This window comes from Rhodnius prolixus, unplaced genomic scaffold (genome assembly GCF_049639745.1).
Source record: "Rhodnius prolixus isolate KJV_2025 unplaced genomic scaffold, Rpr scaffold_3, whole genome shotgun sequence".
Lineage (NCBI taxonomy): Eukaryota > Metazoa > Arthropoda > Insecta > Hemiptera > Reduviidae > Rhodnius > Rhodnius prolixus.
Window position 1 is genome coordinate 11,817,413 of NW_027411603.1, and position 21,282 is coordinate 11,838,694.

Below are 21,282 nucleotides of genomic sequence, written 5' to 3' on the forward strand. Positions count from 1 at the left end.
AACCAACGAATGAAGAAAAAGCAAAAATAGCAAGACCATGAAGTCCAAAAGATAAATGACATTTACGAATTAAAACTTGATGGAAAGTAATAAAAATGAATTATGAAAAGTCAAATAAAGGAAGGGAAAAACAATCTGCATCTCTGATTATGGAAATATGGGCAATTTTGAATTGTAGATGGTGTTGTCTAGGCAATAAATATATAATTTAAAGGTACCATAAATTAATTTAAAGTAATTTTTTCGGAATTGAGGGTCCTTGGAGTTGGTGGCCGTCGATTTATAGTTTCATGATTTACGCAGTCACTAATATCTTAGATGTACAAAACAAAATTCCGTTGTTAATATATATTCTAAATTTAATATTACCGAGCTGTACTCTAACGATATATGCTCTATACCGTTGGCCTAAGAGACGAATAATTCTTACCTAAAGTCCATTGCCAGTCCATTAGCATTAGAAACTGATAGTTAAAAATTACTATTTTTACAAAAGTACTTGACTTTCGGCCGTTTTAGGGTAAACTATAAAAACAATAATGTCTTTTTATTTGGTCGGACGTTTCGTCAGAAATTGTCTGTCATCCTCTGGGGGGTATTATTAGATTGGGGAGAAAAAAAAAAATGTAAATTTTGTAAACTACAACCCAAAATTAAAGTTCACTTTGTGTCTTCAGAACTTAATGGTGATTTTAAAGATGATAATTTTTACTTAAGATTTACTGAAGCTTTTTTTTTTTTAAGTTATAAAAGTTTGCATTGTTGATTATTGGGGAAATCACATTTATTTTTTGCACGAAACAAACTGGAAGCACATTAACGATTGATGGATGATTGCAACTGAAGAAGTGCAGCATTCATAGAATTTTTCTCATTCAGTTTTCACCAAGCGTTCCTTTTGAGGTTTCCTGATGGCAGAAAGTAACAGAACTGATGGCTGTAAGTTGGATTTGGGTGGTGAAGGGAGATTGCTGATCGTTGCGTGTTTAGCACAACTAAAAACACAAAATAGAAATCGTAGTGATAGTCCCATTTTAATATTTTATTAAGGTGCCACCTGGAGACTTCGATCAAAATCGATCAACCTTAATTGCTTGCTGCTTTACTAAGAAGAATTTCAGATTTTACGATTTGCTCGAAATTGATCCCATCGATCACAGCTTTAAACTTGGTACTTACAACTGCATGTAGTAGGTCGATTACTTTTATTTGAAACTTTTTTTATTTCAGGAAATTACTTGAAAGATGTTCTGGTAAAAAGTACTCCTTTCTCTTTAGGGCTTTTCAGTATACAGCTGATTTATTGAGCTACTTTTCTCGTTTTTTGGCGATTTTATCAAATAACCTGCTAGAATTTTCTTGGAACTTAATGTTTATTCTTGTAGAAGAGGATTTCTTTTCGTCTATCTAAAGCAGGTAGTTTGTCACATTTAATTGAAAATTTCTATCTATTTCATTTATCGAAAACATTAATTTCATTAGGTTTCGATCAGAAATCAAGCATTCCACATAATTATCAAACTATTAGCTTGTACAATATTAAAGTCAGCTAAAATTTGATAAAACATCCAAGCGAAAAGATTGGGTACTTCCGTCACAGGCCTCACTATCTACACAAGACTGGAAGCTGTAAGAGAAGCATCTGAGAGGAGATAACTTTAGGGCAGCCAGCTGAACTTGAACTCGGGGTTTTCCATGTTTTAAGCTTAGAGACTAAAATTGAGCTTATCCTTCCTTAGGAAGACTTAACCATTCGTGCAGTTGGTTTAGGATAGCATTCTCTAAATAAGAAAGCCATTTTCTAATATTTAGGAAAATATCTGCCTGCAAAATTGAAAACGCCCTTAGAGCACTTATTTGTGTTGTCTGCTGTTCGTTCATATGTGCATTCACTAAGGAAAGAATTTTGTAATAAACATCTCTGAGTTTTCTTTTTAGAATGTTCTTCCAAAAAATGAAAATAAATAAATTATTTTAACGCCAACAACATTGCTTACCCCATAAAAACTTTACAGCGTTTTGCTTTTAAAAAATCTGAAAATTAATGTTTAATCTATAAATTTATTTCCTTACTAAATTCTTTATTTTGATTTTCCTGAATGTTAAATGATTTTTTTAGGTTTCAGAAGAAGTTATGGAAGACCATGCTACCCAGCAAATTCCCAGCCAAAATAGTGCTCCACCTCCTGAGCACACACGTGGTAAATGGGGTCCGACGGAACGTCCTTGGGGCCAACTGAGGAAGAGCAGTCTTTACTGGTGTGGTCCTTGTAACAGAAGACTGAGTAGTAAACTGGTTTACGACAGACACTTAAGAAGTGAACTACACTTCAAAAGAACAAACACTCTGCCTAATTACAGTCAACAGGCTCCTAGCGCCAGCATCAGAAAGAGCAGAGCCGCAGGGATGAAAGCCTTAAGGACTATTACCAGGAGATTTAGGGAGGTCAGTCTAGCATGTTTCTGAGCTTTGTAGTTTTAAGAAAGACATGTAAAGTACTGGGAATATAACTTATGGAACTGGTCAATTTATTGCCCAGGTTAAGACAGTGGCATTATCCTTTTGCTCCTCTTTTGTAAAAGATTAATGTTTGAACAGCCCAAAGAAATATCTGGCAGCGGTAACCTGGCAGCGGGCAGACGAAAGCAAGGACCAAGAATGTGTGAAGTTTGCGGATGCAGAGTATGGCCGCACAGGATGGGCAAACATCTAGTCTCACACTATCATTTTAGTAGATTACAAAGGAATGGACAATCGGATTTGAGCAGAGAGCAAATCTTAGCTAACATATCAGCCATTGTAAAACTATCACCATTCCAGTGTGCTCTTTGTAAATACTATTGCAATACTCAGGAGAGTTTTGTCAACCATTGGACTTCTGAACTTCATCGAGAGAATGACGCTAAGGTCAGTTTTTTGATTAGTTGTAATCAATTAATTTTGTTTTATTCGATTAATGCAGAGTTCATTCGAGTTTTTAATGCTAGAAGCGTAGAGCTTAGTCGGTGAAACCTGCTGAACTCTCAAAAACTCATCTTTCGATTATTTTTTAAATTCTTAAACTGTGCTTTTATGTCTACATTTTGAAAGAAAAAAAGTACTTTCTACAAAACGTTTTTTAAAAACTTGCAGATGGAATAGAGACTCGATTTATTGATTTACGATTTACGCCAAATTTGCAGCATTTATAATATCCGTTTAAAGTTCGCTTGAGACCAAAGTAGTTTTTGAAAATTACGACTACCTGTGAAATTTATGTGTATTCAAAAACCTAGTTTTTTATACATTATTTATTTTTTTATTTTTTTTAAATGGCGTTCTATTTGCAGAAAGATGGCTGTTACTGGTGCATCCCTTGCAAATATTGGAGCGTGTCCACAGTGGAAATGGGCTGGCACTTAGTAGACAGTGGCCATTGTGAGCTCATATCATTGATCAATCAGTCTGTGCCAATTGTTATCCATAAAAGAATTGCGCTACGCTGCGATGTCTGCCTTGTTGTTTTCAGATACAACGCTCAGGTACTTCTTACAAAATTATAGTGGTTAGTATAGTAACAATTTAGTGATATCATTGTATGGGCAATTGATTCTTTTTTTTTTTCACTGAGTCTTTCTTAAGGGTATTTTGGATGTTCATCTAGAGTCATCTAAGAATTGAGCCAGTAATAAGCCAAAGAATGGTCTGCAGGTCACAGTCATTCTCGGTTGTGAAATTATTTTCAATTAGTTTGAGGTTTTCTTGGTGTCCCATTTAGGACGAAGTTTTTGTGAACAGACCATTTATGGATAGGATGGAAGTGAGAAAGGTAATCAGTCAGAACGGTCCGTAAAACGGAAGATCCCACCATAAATGCAAGCTAAGATCACGCAGGGTTCACACCACTAGAACATTGCAGTTATTGCATACCGATAGGTCGAAGTCAAAAGAAAACCAAAATAAGACCACACGTCACTTCAGACTTCCCAATGGATTGCCTCGTTTTCTATTTCTGTGTAAAAGGGAATCCAAACCTTTATATTCTAGATGTGCACTATCCAAACCCTTATATTCTAGATGTGGAACAACCTACTCATACCCCACATGACCCCATTCTCCGCGACTAAGTACTTTCAAGCTGTAACAGAATGAAATTCGGCAATGAACATTCCAAGTTTATTATAAATCATTTTTTAACTAAAAACTGATCACTTAAAAGTGAACCAATTGGCATCCTGGATTCTAACAAAGAGTTTATTTATTTTAGTTCAATTTTCATTTAAGCACGTGAACATCTAAGGTTATTAGAGCCCCTTGCAGGGCGCCACGGTAGCCGAGCGGTTAGAGGCGAGCCCCGCAAAGCTAAGATGTATTGCGGTACTGGGTTCGATTCCCAGTCTAGGTCTTGTATTTTATTTAATGGTTAATATGAGAAATTTATAGTAAAGTTCGTTTGCTAGTCGCCTCTCCGTTCACGACAACCAAGTTGGTAGTTGGACGTAAAGCTCGCCTGAATAAATAGGCAACACTTTACTATATTGCTATCGTCAGAATTTTAGAGATAATTTTACAGAATTTAGTAAATTCTTCAACATCTATTTAATGCAGTCTTTCTTCATTTAGATAAGAGTGCACAGTAGAATATGGGGACATCGACAGGCAGGAGGTACAGCTTCGGATACCTACCAAGAATTGGTACAGTGTAATCGTTGTAGATATACTGCACATTCATTGTTATCCTATCAACGACATGTTCGCAAGAAGCATGGAAATGATGGAGCTAATACTGATGATACGAACAAGAGGCATTACTTTTGTCGATCGTGCACTTTGATGTTCTCCAATCCTGCAGAAGCTAAACAGCACAGACAAAGCCAACAGCACAGAGACTCTGTTTGTGGCAAGAGAAGGCGATGTATTCATTGTGGAGAGACTACTGCAACATTAGCTCAACTGAAGGACCATATAGCTAATGCCCATCCTGACAATAAACACAGGTATGTCTATTTACCTTTGGTACTACTATATAATAATCTACTAAAAGCATTGCCGTCTCTATATGACGCATTATATGTATATATATAATATAGTATATACCCCTCAATATATACGTTTCTAGGCTTGAACAAGTACAAAAAATAGTTCACCTTAACAGATTTTATCTATTTATTGTTTTACCATAATAGTTCTTTTCGAAACCCTTCTCAATACCAAGGCCTCTAGCTCTGAAGGAATATTTGCAAAGATTTTAAAGCTGTTCGGGCTGGGCTATCCAAACAAACGATATTACTGGAAGTACTCTTGACGTGTTGATCTTTCGTTCTTAGGTTCACTGCACCAAATAGATAATTCAGCATTTCAAGAATTTAATTAGAAATTATCTTATCATTTCTTGGGTTTCTAGTCTTGGGATAACGCTAATTGATGTATTTCAGCCGACATATTGAATTAAGGAACAAGTCGTTCCATAGTGCCTTCTTTTATTTTGAGGCGATAACCGATTCCCCGGTCATAAAGATCTTAAAACATGTTCCTTTTATTTTTTATGTGCATATATTTCTCCATAAACCACCATAAGAACCTGTAAGAAAACGATTATGGTGGCTAGCAGATCACATGAAATCTCACAGCAACATCTCCGCTCTAGAATTAGTGAGCAAAATGAAGATTTGGTTTTATGGTGTCAACGTTGCAGATCTCATTAGTTTTCTTCATAATTGTTTCCTCGCAAATTTAATTCGCGAGAATTCGACCAGCACTACGCTTCCGACTTGGAAATCATAATCAAATATGTTTTTTTCATATCATATGTTTAACATCTCATCTGCATTTTAGATTAATTTAGAATGAATGGTACACAGATTTTTTTTTTTTATAACGTGGCCATTTTATCTGCAATCATCTCAGGTCATTACCTGATCTTCACGATTAGTATTCCGCTTAAACAGGAATGCTCACCACATTCCCTTATCGGATCGAAATAATGGTGAACAGTCGCTAGGGCGAGAGCATTTCAGGGCGGTGAACAGACTCTAGGACGAGAGCATTTTAGGGCGGTATTATCAGGACATGAATCCAGATCACCGCCTTCTCTTTTAACACCCTATCTTGAACTAATCAACTTTGCTTATAAAACATTTTTCTTCCAAATATTTTTCAAATAATTTACGACTTAATTTGATTACAGATGTATAAAATGTGGTGCAGAGTTTTTACTGCGCCAAGAACTATCACGTCATGTTAGGTGTGGAGATTGTATCGCAGCCAGTAGCACATCACAACCCAATGTGGATGCCGCTGGTAAATCGGTAGATGTGCAAGATATTCAGGTAGAGAGCACTAGATTATCATGTGCCACCTGTAATTACATTGGTTCGACGGAAGTTGATCTGGTTCTACATAAGACTGTATTGCACCAAGAACCCAATGATGATGGCATGTATCCGTGTATGTTCTGTGGACATTATTTCAAGCTTCCGTCACTGAAGAAACACATCGCCACACATTCCAATGATAGACCTCACACCTGCAGTATTTGTCATTTCAGGTGAGCGACAATCATTTCTCAAAAAAAAAGTATCTTCAAGAACTTCTAATCTACCAGAATCGGGGCTCCAATAAGTAAGATATACCCATCAAGAACTTTATTCTAATTTCTAAATTGTTTAACTTTCAGTTTTCGAAGGCGTGACATTTTAAGGCGACATATAAAACGTATCCACGAAAGTCCAATAACTAGGAATTACCTATCCAGAAATGAATCTGATACGCTGGAGTGTAGTTACTGCCAGAGAAGTTTCCTTAGCCGGCCAGCTCTAGACAGACATGTAGCGTCACATCAGACTCATACTCAGTACTCTTTTGGGACGAGGTAAATATTTTTTTTACTCACTTAAGAAATTTATCCATAACTTTTATCGTTATTTCGTTTTTATAAACAACATTCAACATTAAATTAGCACTAGAATCTGTTGCTTTCAAGAAGTAAAAAAATATCTATTTGTATCAAATGTGTATTATTAGCTATATGATTTTTAGATTATGTTATTGTCTTTGATATAATTTTCCTGCCAAAAAGGCTATTAATTAAAATAAATATTATCTATAAAAATCATTGTTTAATACTGGTGGTGAATTCTAGTGGGACTGCTATAGTACTACGCATTGGGGTGACATTCCAAGCTACCGTTGGGCTGTAGGGTGTATTACGAATTTGCCTAAATTGATAAAGGTTAAGCCAAAAGATTCGATATAAACTCATATTTTGAATAAGTATATTTACATTAATTTAAAACTATAGTCTCAATCTTAATTTACTTTCAGTAATAAAAATAAAGTAAGAATTCATATCAAACTTTAAACAAAATAATATAAGGGGAACTTTCACATATAGAAAAAGAATTTATTGTTAAATAACTTAGAACTTGGGAGAAAAAAGAATCAATTTAGCACATCTGTGAGGAAGCGTAAAGACCCAGTGCCTCTGAATCCCACTAAAATGAATATTCGTAGAAAAACAAGTTTCAAAGAAGAGAGACAGGTGTACCAATGCCCAAGGTCATTCATTGCAGGACAGAAGTTATCACGCGGAAGTTTGAAGGGTTGATTTCTTCCATCCAAGCTGAATGGCCGGCCCATCTATTCAATTTTATGCAAGGATTGCTACTGGAGATCCTTTTGACAAAGCATGTTGTACCATTTTGTGTCTACGCCACCAGGTCACCTTTACGTTCTGGGTCTTATTAGCCACTTTCTTTTGAAGTTCAACAGGCCGTTTTTGGCAGCCTTTGAGGTGCTCCATGTTTCCAAGATGTACCGCAAATTAGGCCTTACAAGGTTTTTTTTAGACAGCAACAGTTTCGTGCTTCTCATCAACATTTAACTCTTAAAATGCTCTCCTAGATGATAGTAACATTTATTGGCTAACGTCTCTTTTTTTGCATGCTGAAAAAAACATCTTTCTCTGGTATACGAAATCAGGGACGTTCTAAAACTCATTAATCCCTTTTCGGAGTGGTTCTTTCATGATTGAGTGGAGGATAACTAACATATCCTGGCTTTGGCGTTGATATTAAGAAAAGGGTTCTTCCAAGTTTGCGTACGCCAACAGACATCTAGACGGATTTATGAAAGATGGTCTCCGACGTCTGATTTCCTGATTTTCTGACTATTCGTTCGAATTCAAGGTTGAAGTGCTTTGTTGATTGATTGCGTAAAATGATGACTCTCGGCATTGAAGGATACAAATGCATGTATGTAGATAGCTCGTACAATGTTTAAAGAAAAAAAAATCCATAATAACTAAATAATCGTATTATGAAAGTGAGGGTTACGATCAACTGATTATCTGCAAATTTATAAGACTTGGTTACATACATTCAAGAAGATGTTGAGAGCAAAATGGCCAGAGGGAAGAATGCCTACACCCCTCTTCTAAAAGACAGAAAATTTATTATCTATTTTGGCGGAAATCTCGACGGTAATATGTTTAATTCATCTCAGTGGTCGCCTCATTTAAATATGTGGAGGATGTGGTTCGGGAATTTTATCAGAAAATCTATTGTCCTCACATTATCGAGGTCCAGCAGGAATATTTTCTGTAAATATCCAATAAAAGAAATTTAGCTGAATTTAAACAAATAATTATTTTAAATAAATGTTAGTCTACTAAATCATTCGCTATTCTAGAGATTGGTGACTATTCCAGAACATAAATTAATGGAAAAACATAAATTGGCAGCATCATAGAGACGGGGGTAGTCCTAAAGAAATGATTCGTCGTATCAGCTGGCGAAGTATGTAGTGATTACAAGAGAGATCCCGTGAAAAGGTAATAATGACATTGACAAATGAGACAATCGCCGTGATAGTGATGTATTGATTGGATTACAGATGTTTGAAATGAACACAACCTATTTGAGCGAGAACGGACAGACTAATAACTTCTTACGTCTAGTTTGCCATTTTTCTTATTTTCTTTTCGCCTAGTTTTTATTTTATTTTATTTCTTTGCTTCGTAGACGTTTTAGATAACTTCTTGACAAAGCTGGACGCTTCAGTACAATATTTCGTACCATTATTTGTTTTTACATTATATTTATTTAAAGTGATAAATGTTTAATTTGTTTGCACCATCCACCAGAATATTAGTCGTGGAAGACTTAGATTTGAACAGTTGTCAAATTTCCTTGTTTAAGCTCCGGCAGATTAGACGATGGGGTTTGAAGAAGTTTAAAAAGTAATCGAAAAGGAGTTCTGAGAAATAGGCATAATTCGGCCTGGGCGATATTTGAAGAACATATTTAGGGCTAGAACCAATCCCCGTTTCTAGTACCAGATAGTGCAGAAAATCCATTGTTTTAGCCACTGGCTTACACTCAGTGAAAATTTCGCATAAAATCAGTTGTGACCATAACCATTTGAACAAGTAGTTAATAACTTTTTAAACTGTGAGTACATCCTTTCTGTAGGGTTCTATTTTTATTCCTCTATAAGATATTTTATTTTTTTTCCTTCCTCTCCAACATTTTCCAATCCTATTTCCCTAAAAAGAGGTGGGAAGAGACTAAGGAGAAAAATTTTCTGCTTGGCGCTCGCTGTAAGGTTAGCGTTACATTAGCAGCTACTAAACTCAGGAACTCCGACAGGTGAAAAACAGCGGAGTCTACTTCCATTCTTAAGGTTTCATTCGGAAGGAAACTGGCCTTAATTGAAGCTTCAACTGGGTTACAAGGTTCGTTGATTAGATGAGTGTCTGTAAGCCAATCCAATGCGGTGTTAAAAAAGATCTATTGTGAAGTTTGTTCTATTTGTTTGTACTGTTATATGGGATGAGAAAGCCGACTTGTTTTCGTGAGGATGTACAACGGTTACTGCCTCGTAGCCATTTTGTGATGGAGAAAATAAAATTGGAGATTAAGGGAGTTAAAGAAAGCAGCACTGAGTCTCTTATAGATATGAGCTTAGACGCTTTATAAAAGAATTTATTTAGACAGTTAGTCTCGAAGTTTAACCATTGCTTGACCAGAAATGGATGCAACTTGGTTATGTTTGAAGCTCTGATGATACTGTTGCCAAACTAAAAGGGTGTTCCCGAGGGAAAGCCTTAAGGATTGCGCAACGAAGCGATAAGAATCAGTTTAGGATCCGATCCACGTCAGGCAATCTTACAAACATTATAGAAATAATTTTCTATTCCAACACCTGAATTGTATACTAAACCTTCTTTTAATAAATAGACATCTGAATATTGCTGTCCTTCAGGAAGTGGATCCTCCTCTATCTTCCTACAGGACCTGTAGGAGTCATTCTACACACTTTCTAGGTCTAGTTTATTCTTATGCTATTCATGTCTATTCAAGCCCTGTATGGAATCCTCAACATTCATAACTCATTTGCGCTCCGTCTAACATCTTGCATCATTTCTTTACTAGAGTAATATCTGTGTTTAAATTCATTTTTACTCGTATTACTCATTTTAATTTTCAGTACATATTTAATAATATCTTTGCTTAGTAACAATATCTTTGCTCAGTAACAATATCTTTGCTAACATAAAACATAAAAAAATGAACAAGTTTATTGAAAATATTAACTACTAAGAGACGTTTATACTTTTTAATATAGAAACTACATATTTAGTTGAAAAATTCTTAAAAAAATAAAAATAAAATAGAAAAAGCCACATTAACAGCAGTTCTACCCTATGATGACATTAAAAAAAAAATGGAAAAAGATTTTTTTTATTTGAAAAATTCTGTAAAAGGGCATAAATCTATAAAAGTTACTGTTGACGACTTATTTATTTGCTTCTCACGTTGATTTTTTTAAATTTTTATTTTGGTCTTCTTCGTCTTCTTGCTAATATAATGATCAAAAGAAATGTACAAGTTGTGGTAATTGAAGAAAATGACCCTTATAGTACCTTTGTTAGGTAATAAAACCCTAATTTGGGTTTATTGATTAGATGTAATTATTAATTCTATCAATTGTAAACTTAATGTATTTTTTTTATGTGAAAAAATAAAATACTGGAGATGGACATTTGAAATTGTTTAAACCTTCTAGTGTAATTTTTGTTTGATGGTAAAACACTCATAAAAACACTAAAATAATTTAAATTACAAAAAAGAAATCAAGATTCTTGTTATTAGGAAGGAGCAAGGCAGTCTTCTTAATTGTAAGATTCTACCTTAAAGAGTTTTTAACGGAAGGAGAAAAATAATTCCTTAGCGAACAACCCACTTGACTTCCTTTTATTGCAATCGTAAGTTCCAATTGATAAATTATCTTTACCCACTGATTTGTTTTCTATAAAACTTACAAATCACTTGTGACATTCGATGGTGGGGATTTTGGAATGAAGATTGACCGAAATGTTCTTCATCATCTTGAAGCCGCTCTTTCACAGTAGCTTGAAACTCTTAACGATAAACCGTCTTCGAGCGGAAATCTAATCCAATTTTTCGTTCTCATAGAAATGTTTTAAAACTGAAGAGAGCCTGGAACCGACGATGGACTCCAGGTTTTCAAGGAATCTTTTATAAGGTCAGGGAATAACTATTTTTAGGTGGTCAGATTTCTATTGTTAACGGCAGATTTTTAATAGGAGAGTCTTGTTATTTTCTTAATTAAATTAATAAATTTAAAATTTTATTTATTTGAATTTTATAAATTAATGTCATAAATAACATTCTGGATATAGGATTTATTTTCCATGTAGAATAATGGTCATCAAAAATTCTATCTTGTCAGATATATTTTCGTTATAGATTATTATTACTATAAAAGTTCACGCTATGGTGGACATGTAACAGAGACTACCAGTGACGTACTATTTGAGCCATACTCACAGGTTGGTCCACAGGATCTGCTGTTGTTTGGATAATGGTTGTATTGATGGTGTAAGTCCAGAGAATCGCCGTGGTTTTAGAAGTTAGGTACTGTGACAGACGTTGGTAGGTTTGGTCAATTCAAAAATTCATGCCTGACCCCGTACCATAATATTGGCATTGCGGTGTAGTATGTCAGGGTAGAGTTTACATAATACACAAACAGAGAGCCCCCAGGATGTGGGGTTGTAGAGAGGAAGAATGGTTATCAGTTTTGTCAGTAAAGGTAGCCTTGATACTCTGGCTGTTCAGATCTGTAGAGTCCTGTGTATATATATATAGGTAAAGGTGTAGTGACATTGTGTCACGGGCTGTGTCCTGCTGGCTGGGACATGCACGCTTTTACACCCTACAGTGGCGTTAGTACATCCTGGTCACTGCTGTCAGTCACCGCCCTCGTTTCATCTTCACTACTCTCTTTCCGCTCTTCCATCTCTTACCCTTATAATCGTGCATGTCCGACAATGACCGTCCAGTTCCACACAACTCTAATCAACTTAGGCCAATATATCAGCCTCTCTGCCGTACACCCATAACCTGCCTAGTCCTTCTTCCTCCACTACTGGCCTTCTAATTGAAACATTAATCAATATATAATACCCGATTAGAAGAGTGAGAGAGGCGAGGGTAACAGCATCCCAGACTCTGAGTGCTACATAATTTATTGTACAATTTTGCATACAGTGGGAATCCTGTTGCTGGACATTATTCTTCAAAATTCTCTTTGTTTTTGCCCAATTTAAAATGATAATTTATGAAAAATAAATAAATAGAAGACTCAGTTACAGCATTCGATGAAAATTATTGTAAAAGGACTCGCCAATCTGAGAGGATTCCAGTTATTCTCAAGTCTTCGAGAATTCCTTTAAGCACTCCTCTAGCGGTAGAACGAAGAACCCTGTTCGACCACTAGCACAATCGAATGTTAGAATTTTATTTAATGAATCTAAATTACAAAATTACAATATTTTGATTGTATGACAACTACAGCTTCTTTTTTATAAGCTTGTTACTGTTATATGTGGTTGCGATATCTCTGAAAAAAGAAGCGCTACATTAATATTCATACGATTTCTCATTTTGATTTTTATTGCTGACATTATTGAAAAAGTTTTCTTACACAAACAGGAATTAGAAAAAAACGACCCACAATTTGATTTTCAACTTTATCACTCAGAGATAGTTTTTCTTTATTAAGAGATAATCAAAATTGAGATAATGAATTGAATTTTATGTCTGAAGTATTTAATAACGCTCCCAAATATGGAAACATTCCGTAACTTGTACTCATTCAATCATCCCAAAAATCAATTTCTTTTAAATTAATTTTTTTTTGTAGCATAAAATTATTCGTATAAGACCCCTGAAGAGAAATATTTAGTTTGTTGAAAAGGCTAAATATGTAAAAACACACGAGCTAATTTGCGCGACTTTTGGCTTGCATAGTGCATGGTTTACACTCTTTGGACGGCAGTGTTTATACTCGTTGTTACTGTAGGAATTCCCCATTTTGTGGTACAGTCGGTTGCAAGTTTTCGCGGACCGGCAATAAAATTCTTGCGGATCAATGGTTGAAGACCTTCTCTGCAAGGTTACCAAATAACTGGAAGTCTCACCAAAAGCGTTCACAACCTCATCCGAGAATTCTTCCTTTCACTTTCCTAACGTAGGGTCTTCTTTTTTTCAGCTTACAAACTCTTGATTGATTTGGAGAGTATAAATCTGTACTTCTTGAGGATATAAAATATCTAAAAAGATATTTTATTTTACACCAAAAAACATTAGCGTGAATTTCTTCATCTTTTTTCTTGTGCTTCAACTTCAAGCAGAAGGCTTCTGAAACCGCCTCCTTAGTAGTGGAGGCAGCTACCAGCCCTATTCTAAACAATTTGATAATCCTTTAAATATGCTGATTAGTTTAGCAACATGACCACATACCACTTTTAGCATTGGTAACTGTGCATTCTGAACTGAAAGGAATAACCTCAAAGACTGATTAACATTTAATGAATGTATCTTAGTATTCAACAGTATTAACACCCAAAGGAAGTCAACGTTAGCGGGATGATTTTTAACCAATAGCGGTCCATAGACTCATTTGCAAGAAGAACCATTTGTCGGCACTACTTTGTGTCAGCTATAGTTTTCTTCGTGCTATTACACTCGCAGAGACGTACCTAAAAAAGAATTGGTTAATCCATGTCCTTCTGCGGCAAAGTGCAAACAATGAATACACCCATCTTCAGAATGTTTTTATTTCGCTTATCTTGCTTAAAGAAGTGACTATCGCCCGAAACCACAATGTTATCAATGAAGATTTCGATCGGCCAAAGGAAATAATTTTCATCAGAAAGAAATGAGATGACCTGCGCCTAAAGAAAGTATATTACTAACCAAAGATAAAGTGCTATCCCTCAAGAAGGAACATAACTATCTTTAATAGTGATTACTACGAGGGTCGTTTGAAAAGTCCGTGCAAAGTCAGAGAGATAGCACTACTGGCGCGTATCGAGGTTATGTTTAGTTAGTAGCATCTCTTGGAAGAACACACACCAAGTTTCAGCCAGATCGGTCTATTTCTTTGTGTTTGGCATTCGTTTGAATCGAGGAAGTCGAGTGATTTTCAAATCGTGTGAAGTGTTGCAAGGACGGTTTGCAGCTGTTCCAGAAGAATCCGCAGGACTTTAAACGTCGTTTCGTCACTGTGGATGAAACATGGATACATCACTACACTCCTGAGACCAAAGAACAATCTAAACAATGGGTTACCAAGGGGAAATCTGCGCCAAAAAAGGCGAAGACCGTTCCTTCGGCCGGAAAGATTATGGCGACTGTCTTTTGGGATTCGCAAGGAATAATCCTCATCGACTATCTGGAAAAGGGTAAAACTATTACAGGTGCATATTATTCATCGTTATTGGACCGTTTGAAAACCGAGCTGCAAGAAAAACGCCTACGATTGGCCCACAAAAAAGTCCTTTTCCATCACGACAACGCACCAGCTCACACCTCAGCAGTTGTGGTCGCAAAATTAATGGAAATAGGGTTCCAAATCGTTTCACATCCCCCCTATTCACCAGACTTGGCTCCCTCGGACTACTATTTGTTCCCCAATATGAAGAAATGGCTGGCGGGAAAAAGATTCAAACGAGGAGGTGATTGCAGAAACGATGGCTATTTTTCAGACTTGGACAAATCCTATTATTCGGAAGGGATCAACAAACTAGAGCAGCGTTGGACGAAGTGTATAAGCCTAAAAGGAGACTATGTTGAAAAATAAAAAAGGTTTACCCCAATAAATTAAGTAGTTTTTATTTTTGCACGGACTTTTCAAACGACCCTCGTATGGGCTGAAAGTCAACCAAAGAAGACTAAAGAGGTTACTGTTTAGATAGAAGAGAAAGTAAAGTTGAGGCCGAATTCAAAAGGTGTCAAAACTTAGAAGCTGTTGGAGTTTTTTTAAAATTTGTCTCAATGAAATCTAGACATTTTGAAAGCTCGTATTTAAAATAAAAATTTAGTTAAAACAAATATTAGACAAATAGGTAATATGAGGTACTTTGAATAACAATTAGAGAGTACCAGACTAATTTACTTTTTTCTTTTTTTTTTTTGTTGATTAGGAGTCATGTTTAAGGAATGTTGAAGCGAGAAAATTAAGCCTTTAAGAACCAAATGCATCTCACGAATCACAGTTTGGCAATTGTATTTATTTGTAGGCGCAGATCATTTAGTCTGTATTCTAGACACACTCAAATTGAGAATCATTCAAGAATTATAACTATTACTCTTCATAGTTATTTAAAGATAACTTAGTGTGTCATTGGTTTTGTTTTAGCGCCTAAGGAGAAAGAGAGAAGTGGTTTTTAATAAACAAAGAGTGTAGAAAGCGGTGGGGGAGAGCTTTCAGTGATGTCAGTGGTGACTTATTTAAAAGAAACTCAATAAAAAGACGATAAATTATATCGTAGACAATTTATAATGACATCTGAATTGGTGTACTGTGCTGCTGCTGCTGGACTATCATTCCTATTGAATTAAATAAGTGTCCTGTTTACGGACCAACTGTCTCAAGCGGATATTATGATATGTGCACTTCATAAAACCGTCCAGAGTTCCACTACTCAACGGGCTGTACAAGCATGGTGCACAAGACGTATATTGTATTAGTTTAAATCACCACTTGGAATTTATTGTTTACACAAAGCAATATGTTGGGTGAATAATGAAACCCATTGATTTTGTTTGCACATATTTCAGTGAAATGTTCTGAAATGCAAGACTGATTCGGTCTAAATAAAGTTGAAAAGTACATTAATGGTAATCTTGATCTTACAACAGGAAGGCTAGGGCACGAAACTGAGCAAAGCTGACCCCCTGTACAATGAGAATGTTCTGATAAGTTTCTGCGAATTATTTGATACATTATCACATTATAATACAAGATTTCAGTCCATTGTTTAAAGGATCTCAGTCCAGCATTTAGGATCTTGCCTCCTTCAGACTTGAAATCAGACTAGAATCTTCAGTGTCCGTCCCCCCTCCTTTCTTTTTAAGTTATTGGCATCCTACATCTTTTTCAGTACGCTGCTGGCCTCCAGACATTGTTCTCACTCATTACGGTTATCACTTCCATTAACTATAAAAACTCGAAATTTGAGTAAAATACAATAAGAATATTATTTGGTGGGATGTTTCCTTTATCTGACCAATAGAACTGCCAAGTATTATACGGAGGGAATCAGCCAAATGATAAGTGGTTGGTACTTGTTTGGTCTCCGCATTAAAGATTGGGAATTACCTCACAAATTGAAGCTCTCAACCCTTGTGCAATGCCGATTTTACCTTAGATAGAGGTTCAGACCTTAGAACGAGCATGATTCCATTTTGCACAGGATTCAAAGTTCTTTTCTTCCTTGTAAAAGCTCTTGCGTCCCTAGTTAACTAGACAATGCATACGTGAAGAAGAGGTGGAAGATTTGGAAATGCACAGAATGCTCGGTAATCTCAAGCCCCAGAGATTGCAGAAAAAGTGCTTGCAGTGACTATTACGACGTTGTAAACTTTTGGTTGTTTAGCCTTACGTTCGACGTGTATACACGTCATTGTTTGATTTTAATTCCGCACACTGTGGGGGGTTTTTTAAACTAAATTCCACGCTAAACTGGTTAAATGTGTATCTAAATTGTTTACCAATTTCAAGTTCTACTATATTTTGTTCAACTTTAAGATTGTTCTTGCAGCGTTACGGAAATGAAGGAGGAAAGCTTCCAATAATATTGCTTGAATTCATTCATATGAATGAGTGATTAAAAGTACAGCTTTAGTCACTACTTTTTACTTGTTCATTTTAATACTATTACACACACACAGAATATCTCTTCGCTAACTTAAAAGCTAAACTTCTATTCTAAAACTAATATTAAAAATGAAGCCAAGTTATCAATGTGATATTAAGTATTTAAAGGTAATTATTAGTGAATGATATAATAAGGGTTAAAGCTTGAAATGGGATGCTGCGCTGTGGGACAAGTACAATCAATTATTAGGCTAATATGGGGACACCTGACCAGGCACGCAATCAATGTCAGTTAACTGTCCACCTTTCCAGTTCTATGTGTATACTAACCAACACTACATTGACGTTAACTCTACCTGACTTGACACCCATCACTGGCCTCTACAAATACTAGTTTGTTTAACTGATTTGCCAATGACATATTTATTAAGAATGCTACCACCGCGCTGTATACGGTGTGCGGCACAAGCTTCATATTTCCCTTTAATAATTTATCCCGTTAATTGTTTTTCAAAAACGGGGTTCTATATTTTCCATGCATTGATACAATGCATTTTTTATTTCTTTTGTTTTGATTATTTAATTTTTTGTTTTCTTTTAGTGTTTAAATCATAGTTTTCTCTACTTTTTAAGCTAATTTGTCACTCCCCATCTTGACTCTGGGCCTCTTCAAAGGACCTACTCCTCTTGAAACATCCGTCAACAGTCATCTCTGATTCCTGCCCTTCCTCTATCTTCTCCCTCATCTCCGTTTCATTCGTCTTAATGGGGTCCTTTCAGTTACCAGTTCCTCTTTCTCTGCTGTACAAATTGTGCCAGGGAAATACCTCCATCCTCTTCATATGTTCCTACTTCCTAAGACTACCATTCTTAATAGAGATTAAGAACGAATCCCTCATTGACGACTAAATTTGGAACCATATATTTTCTTTCGCACATCCCATCCTTTGATCTTCTACATCAGCATTTCTCAACCTTAGGAGTTAGCTTTAAATTTTTAACGAGCCGCGACATTTAAGGTGTCAAAGTGAGAGTGAGAACGAGATATGTCTCTAATTCTATTTACGTTACAACAAAATTTTTATTTTGTATAGTTGTTATGTTTTCGGTTGAAATTGTTACCTCCACTGATATTTAGCGGAAAAATATGACTTTTCTTTTGATCATTTTCATTTACATATGCTCAATGGCAAGCGGTCAATCTGTATTCCCCACGCGATTGTGCCTTCAACAAAGACAATATATCTCTTGGGTATATTTTAAACCATTGTGTTATTTGTCAAAACAGCAATAAGGAAGAATAACTCGCCATGTTCACAAAAATGATGAAAAATGAATTAACAACAGGCGTTAAATTTTTTAATTAAAACAATATAGTTTAACTTAACTTTTAACGTAAGGACTATCTTTTAATCTGGTGGTCTTAATCTGGTTATAGTGGAGAAATACAGTATCAAGTTGGTACGAGTCGTATAATACTTTTTTTTTATTTTAATTATAAATAATTATTAATAACGATTGGGTAGCAGTATGAAATATGTTGAATCGCGAGGCAAAAAGATTGAGAAAAGCTATTCTATTGTCTATCTCTATATTGTCTTTTATTACCGTTCTAATTCCATTCTGGATTGCCACAACTCTTGGAAATTATCATGGAGAACTTCCAAAACTAAATTGAAAAATGTGTACTATAACTCTTATATTACCATCTCTTAGTTCATGATTAATAGATTTCTGATAAGATCACGACATCACTGTTTTTTTGTAGATTTTAATTTACATTATGAACAATATTAAAGAATATTTCCGAAACTATCAATTCAATAAAATAGTAGCATAATTTTAGACAAATTAAGTGAAAGGGGTGAAATGCCAGAATGTTGTACCATCACATTATAAGTTTATTACACTCGCCAATTGGACTAGTGTGCATGCTCGTGTTAGTGTGAATGTGTATAAATTGGAGTAACATTTAAACTCAACTACGAGTTATTAACCACCCCCACCACCCCCATGCCAGCAGTCGAAACTAGATAGAAGTGGAAACTATGGGGGTGTTTGAGGCATTGACAACTCTCAAATACCCTGTAGTATAAAGGAAGCCCCATGTACAAGGGGTTTCACAATGTTAAAGATGGACATTCACCGTCATGTGACTTTCATGTTAAACCGAGGGACAATACTCTTGTGGGGCGACATAATAACACCATTCGGCGCAAGAGATGATACCATTTATAGCAGCCAAGCCTGTGTAAGGTTGAGGGTAGAAATTAGTGCAATACCCTCTACCTGCACTGTCTCTCGCTTGCATTCTGCTGCATAGTTAGATCGGTGACAGTTTGGACTCTATAGTAAACACTATAGTGTCATATTTAACTAATCGTTTAAAGTGTACTTGTCTGCTGTATTAGTGCCAATCTATAAAACAGTATGAGGGGTTAATTGGCTTTTCCAGAAAGGTCCCCTTCTGTAATCGTGTAAAAGTTAATTCTAATCAATAAAAAAATTAATTTACGTTTATTAATAAAAGTAAAAATATAGTTAAATTACTTTGTAATCAATATAGTTTCAATCAATAGCTTAACTAAAATCTTAACTAAAAGAAAAACCCCAAAATGGTGACAAAACATTTCAGTAAAGTGGCATTTTCGATCAGCTGATTTTTAATAATATTATTCAGGTGATAAGGCATTAAAATATACGGAAATGACACCTAGGAAAGCCTAATCATCCTTCTCTCCTAGAAGTGCCTTTAAATGTGCAAAATTAATGTACCAAGTTTAGAGGAAATCATTGGGTCGTTTCCCGAAGGAATCCTAAAAAAAGACTGAACACTCGATTTAGTGAGGTAGTACTTTTTGGTTGACTAATTTTGATCAAAATTGCCTTGCCTGTTCGACGCCTAAGCGAACTATGAACTAAGAACTTTCTATTATGTTTTTGTACTTGGTTGCACATTTACAGATTCACTGATACATTAATTTTTTAGAATTTTTTAAAAAACGGATATTACTTTTTTAACTTAAAAACGGATATTTCTGACGGAAACTTTAATTAAAACAAAAACGCTCGATTACAATATTGTCTTGCTTACGAAGTGCAAGATAAAATAAGAACTCCAATTTCTCGCACTAATTGGAGGTAAACTAAGTTACCTCTCAAAATTTTCTGGTGGAAAATTAAACTATGAACTACAGTACTTCAATATAGTTATAGCAGGAAGAAAAGCTACAATGTAAATAGTACAAAGTTCGTTGTTACAAAAAGAGGTTAAGAAGGTGGACGACTGGCTTTGGGTCACAGTCCAGTAGTATTGTCTTGTTTTTTCCTCTCTGGACTCCGCCGCCCCTGATCGGCCCCGACCATCCCCACTCCCGCGGACAGAGAACTCCTTCGGGGCCACGGTTAGAAGCCTAAAGGAGGGGCACTCCTCACACTTCTATAATTGAACACGTACACAATTGAGATTGCATTTTAATTTATGGTATCCCGGTGATTTGTAGGTTCTATCCCATGCGCATTCCCCTCTGGCTTACCATACCTTCTTCCCCGTTCTCCAGCAGCCTTCAATCTTCCACTTCTTATTCCTCCCACTACCTCTTCGCTCTCTTTCTAAAACAAAGAAGAACATCATCTCTTTTAACTAGCCACTTCCCGGGGTACCTCAAAATCCCACCCTACCTCTACCATTACAGTTATTAATTATCATAAATATCTTTAGTTGGAAGAGGGGGAGTAAATATTATATATTTATAAAATAATCTTATAAATATTATTTAAACAAGTTCCTTATAATAAAATATAGCTACAGGGAAAGTATTTAAATTAGCAGTCTTATTTTGTATAAATTTTGTTTTTAAATTTGTATTTAGATATAAATAAATGGAAAGGTAAATATGTAAATATGAAGCTACCCAATTCAAGCTTTCAATTATGTTGAGATGTTTATAAGCGGTACTTCCTTAAATCGAAGCGTTTGGGTAATCCAATCTTCATGATGGATGAAATAGTATGGGTAATTACTCAACTGTATTTAATGAGCAACTTGTTCGCTTCAAGAAAATATATTTTTATAATATTTCGTTCCATTTAGCGCCGTACTGAGTCTGAAA

General features: G+C 35.5%; 1 protein-coding gene across 7 annotated transcripts in view; it reads left to right on the forward strand.

Moving 5' to 3' along the window:
* The window catches only part of LOC141453486 (uncharacterized), a 186,933-nt gene that overhangs the window by 106,254 nt on the left and 59,397 nt on the right, over window positions 1–21,282 (forward strand). For all 7 annotated transcript variants that reach the window (XR_012458029.1, XR_012458032.1, XR_012458031.1 and 4 more), the window contains exons 3-8: window positions 2,120–2,446; window positions 2,600–2,908; window positions 3,331–3,522; window positions 4,604–4,977; window positions 6,168–6,527; window positions 6,657–6,851. Coding sequence is in view for 1 of the 7 variants with exons in the window: in XM_074126810.1 (XP_073982911.1) it covers window positions 2,120–2,446; window positions 2,600–2,908; window positions 3,331–3,522; window positions 4,604–4,977; window positions 6,168–6,527; window positions 6,657–6,851 (1,757 nt within the window). In the remaining 6 variants the exon portion in view is untranslated. The remainder of the gene's footprint in view (window positions 1–2,119; window positions 2,447–2,599; window positions 2,909–3,330; window positions 3,523–4,603; window positions 4,978–6,167; window positions 6,528–6,656; window positions 6,852–21,282) is intronic.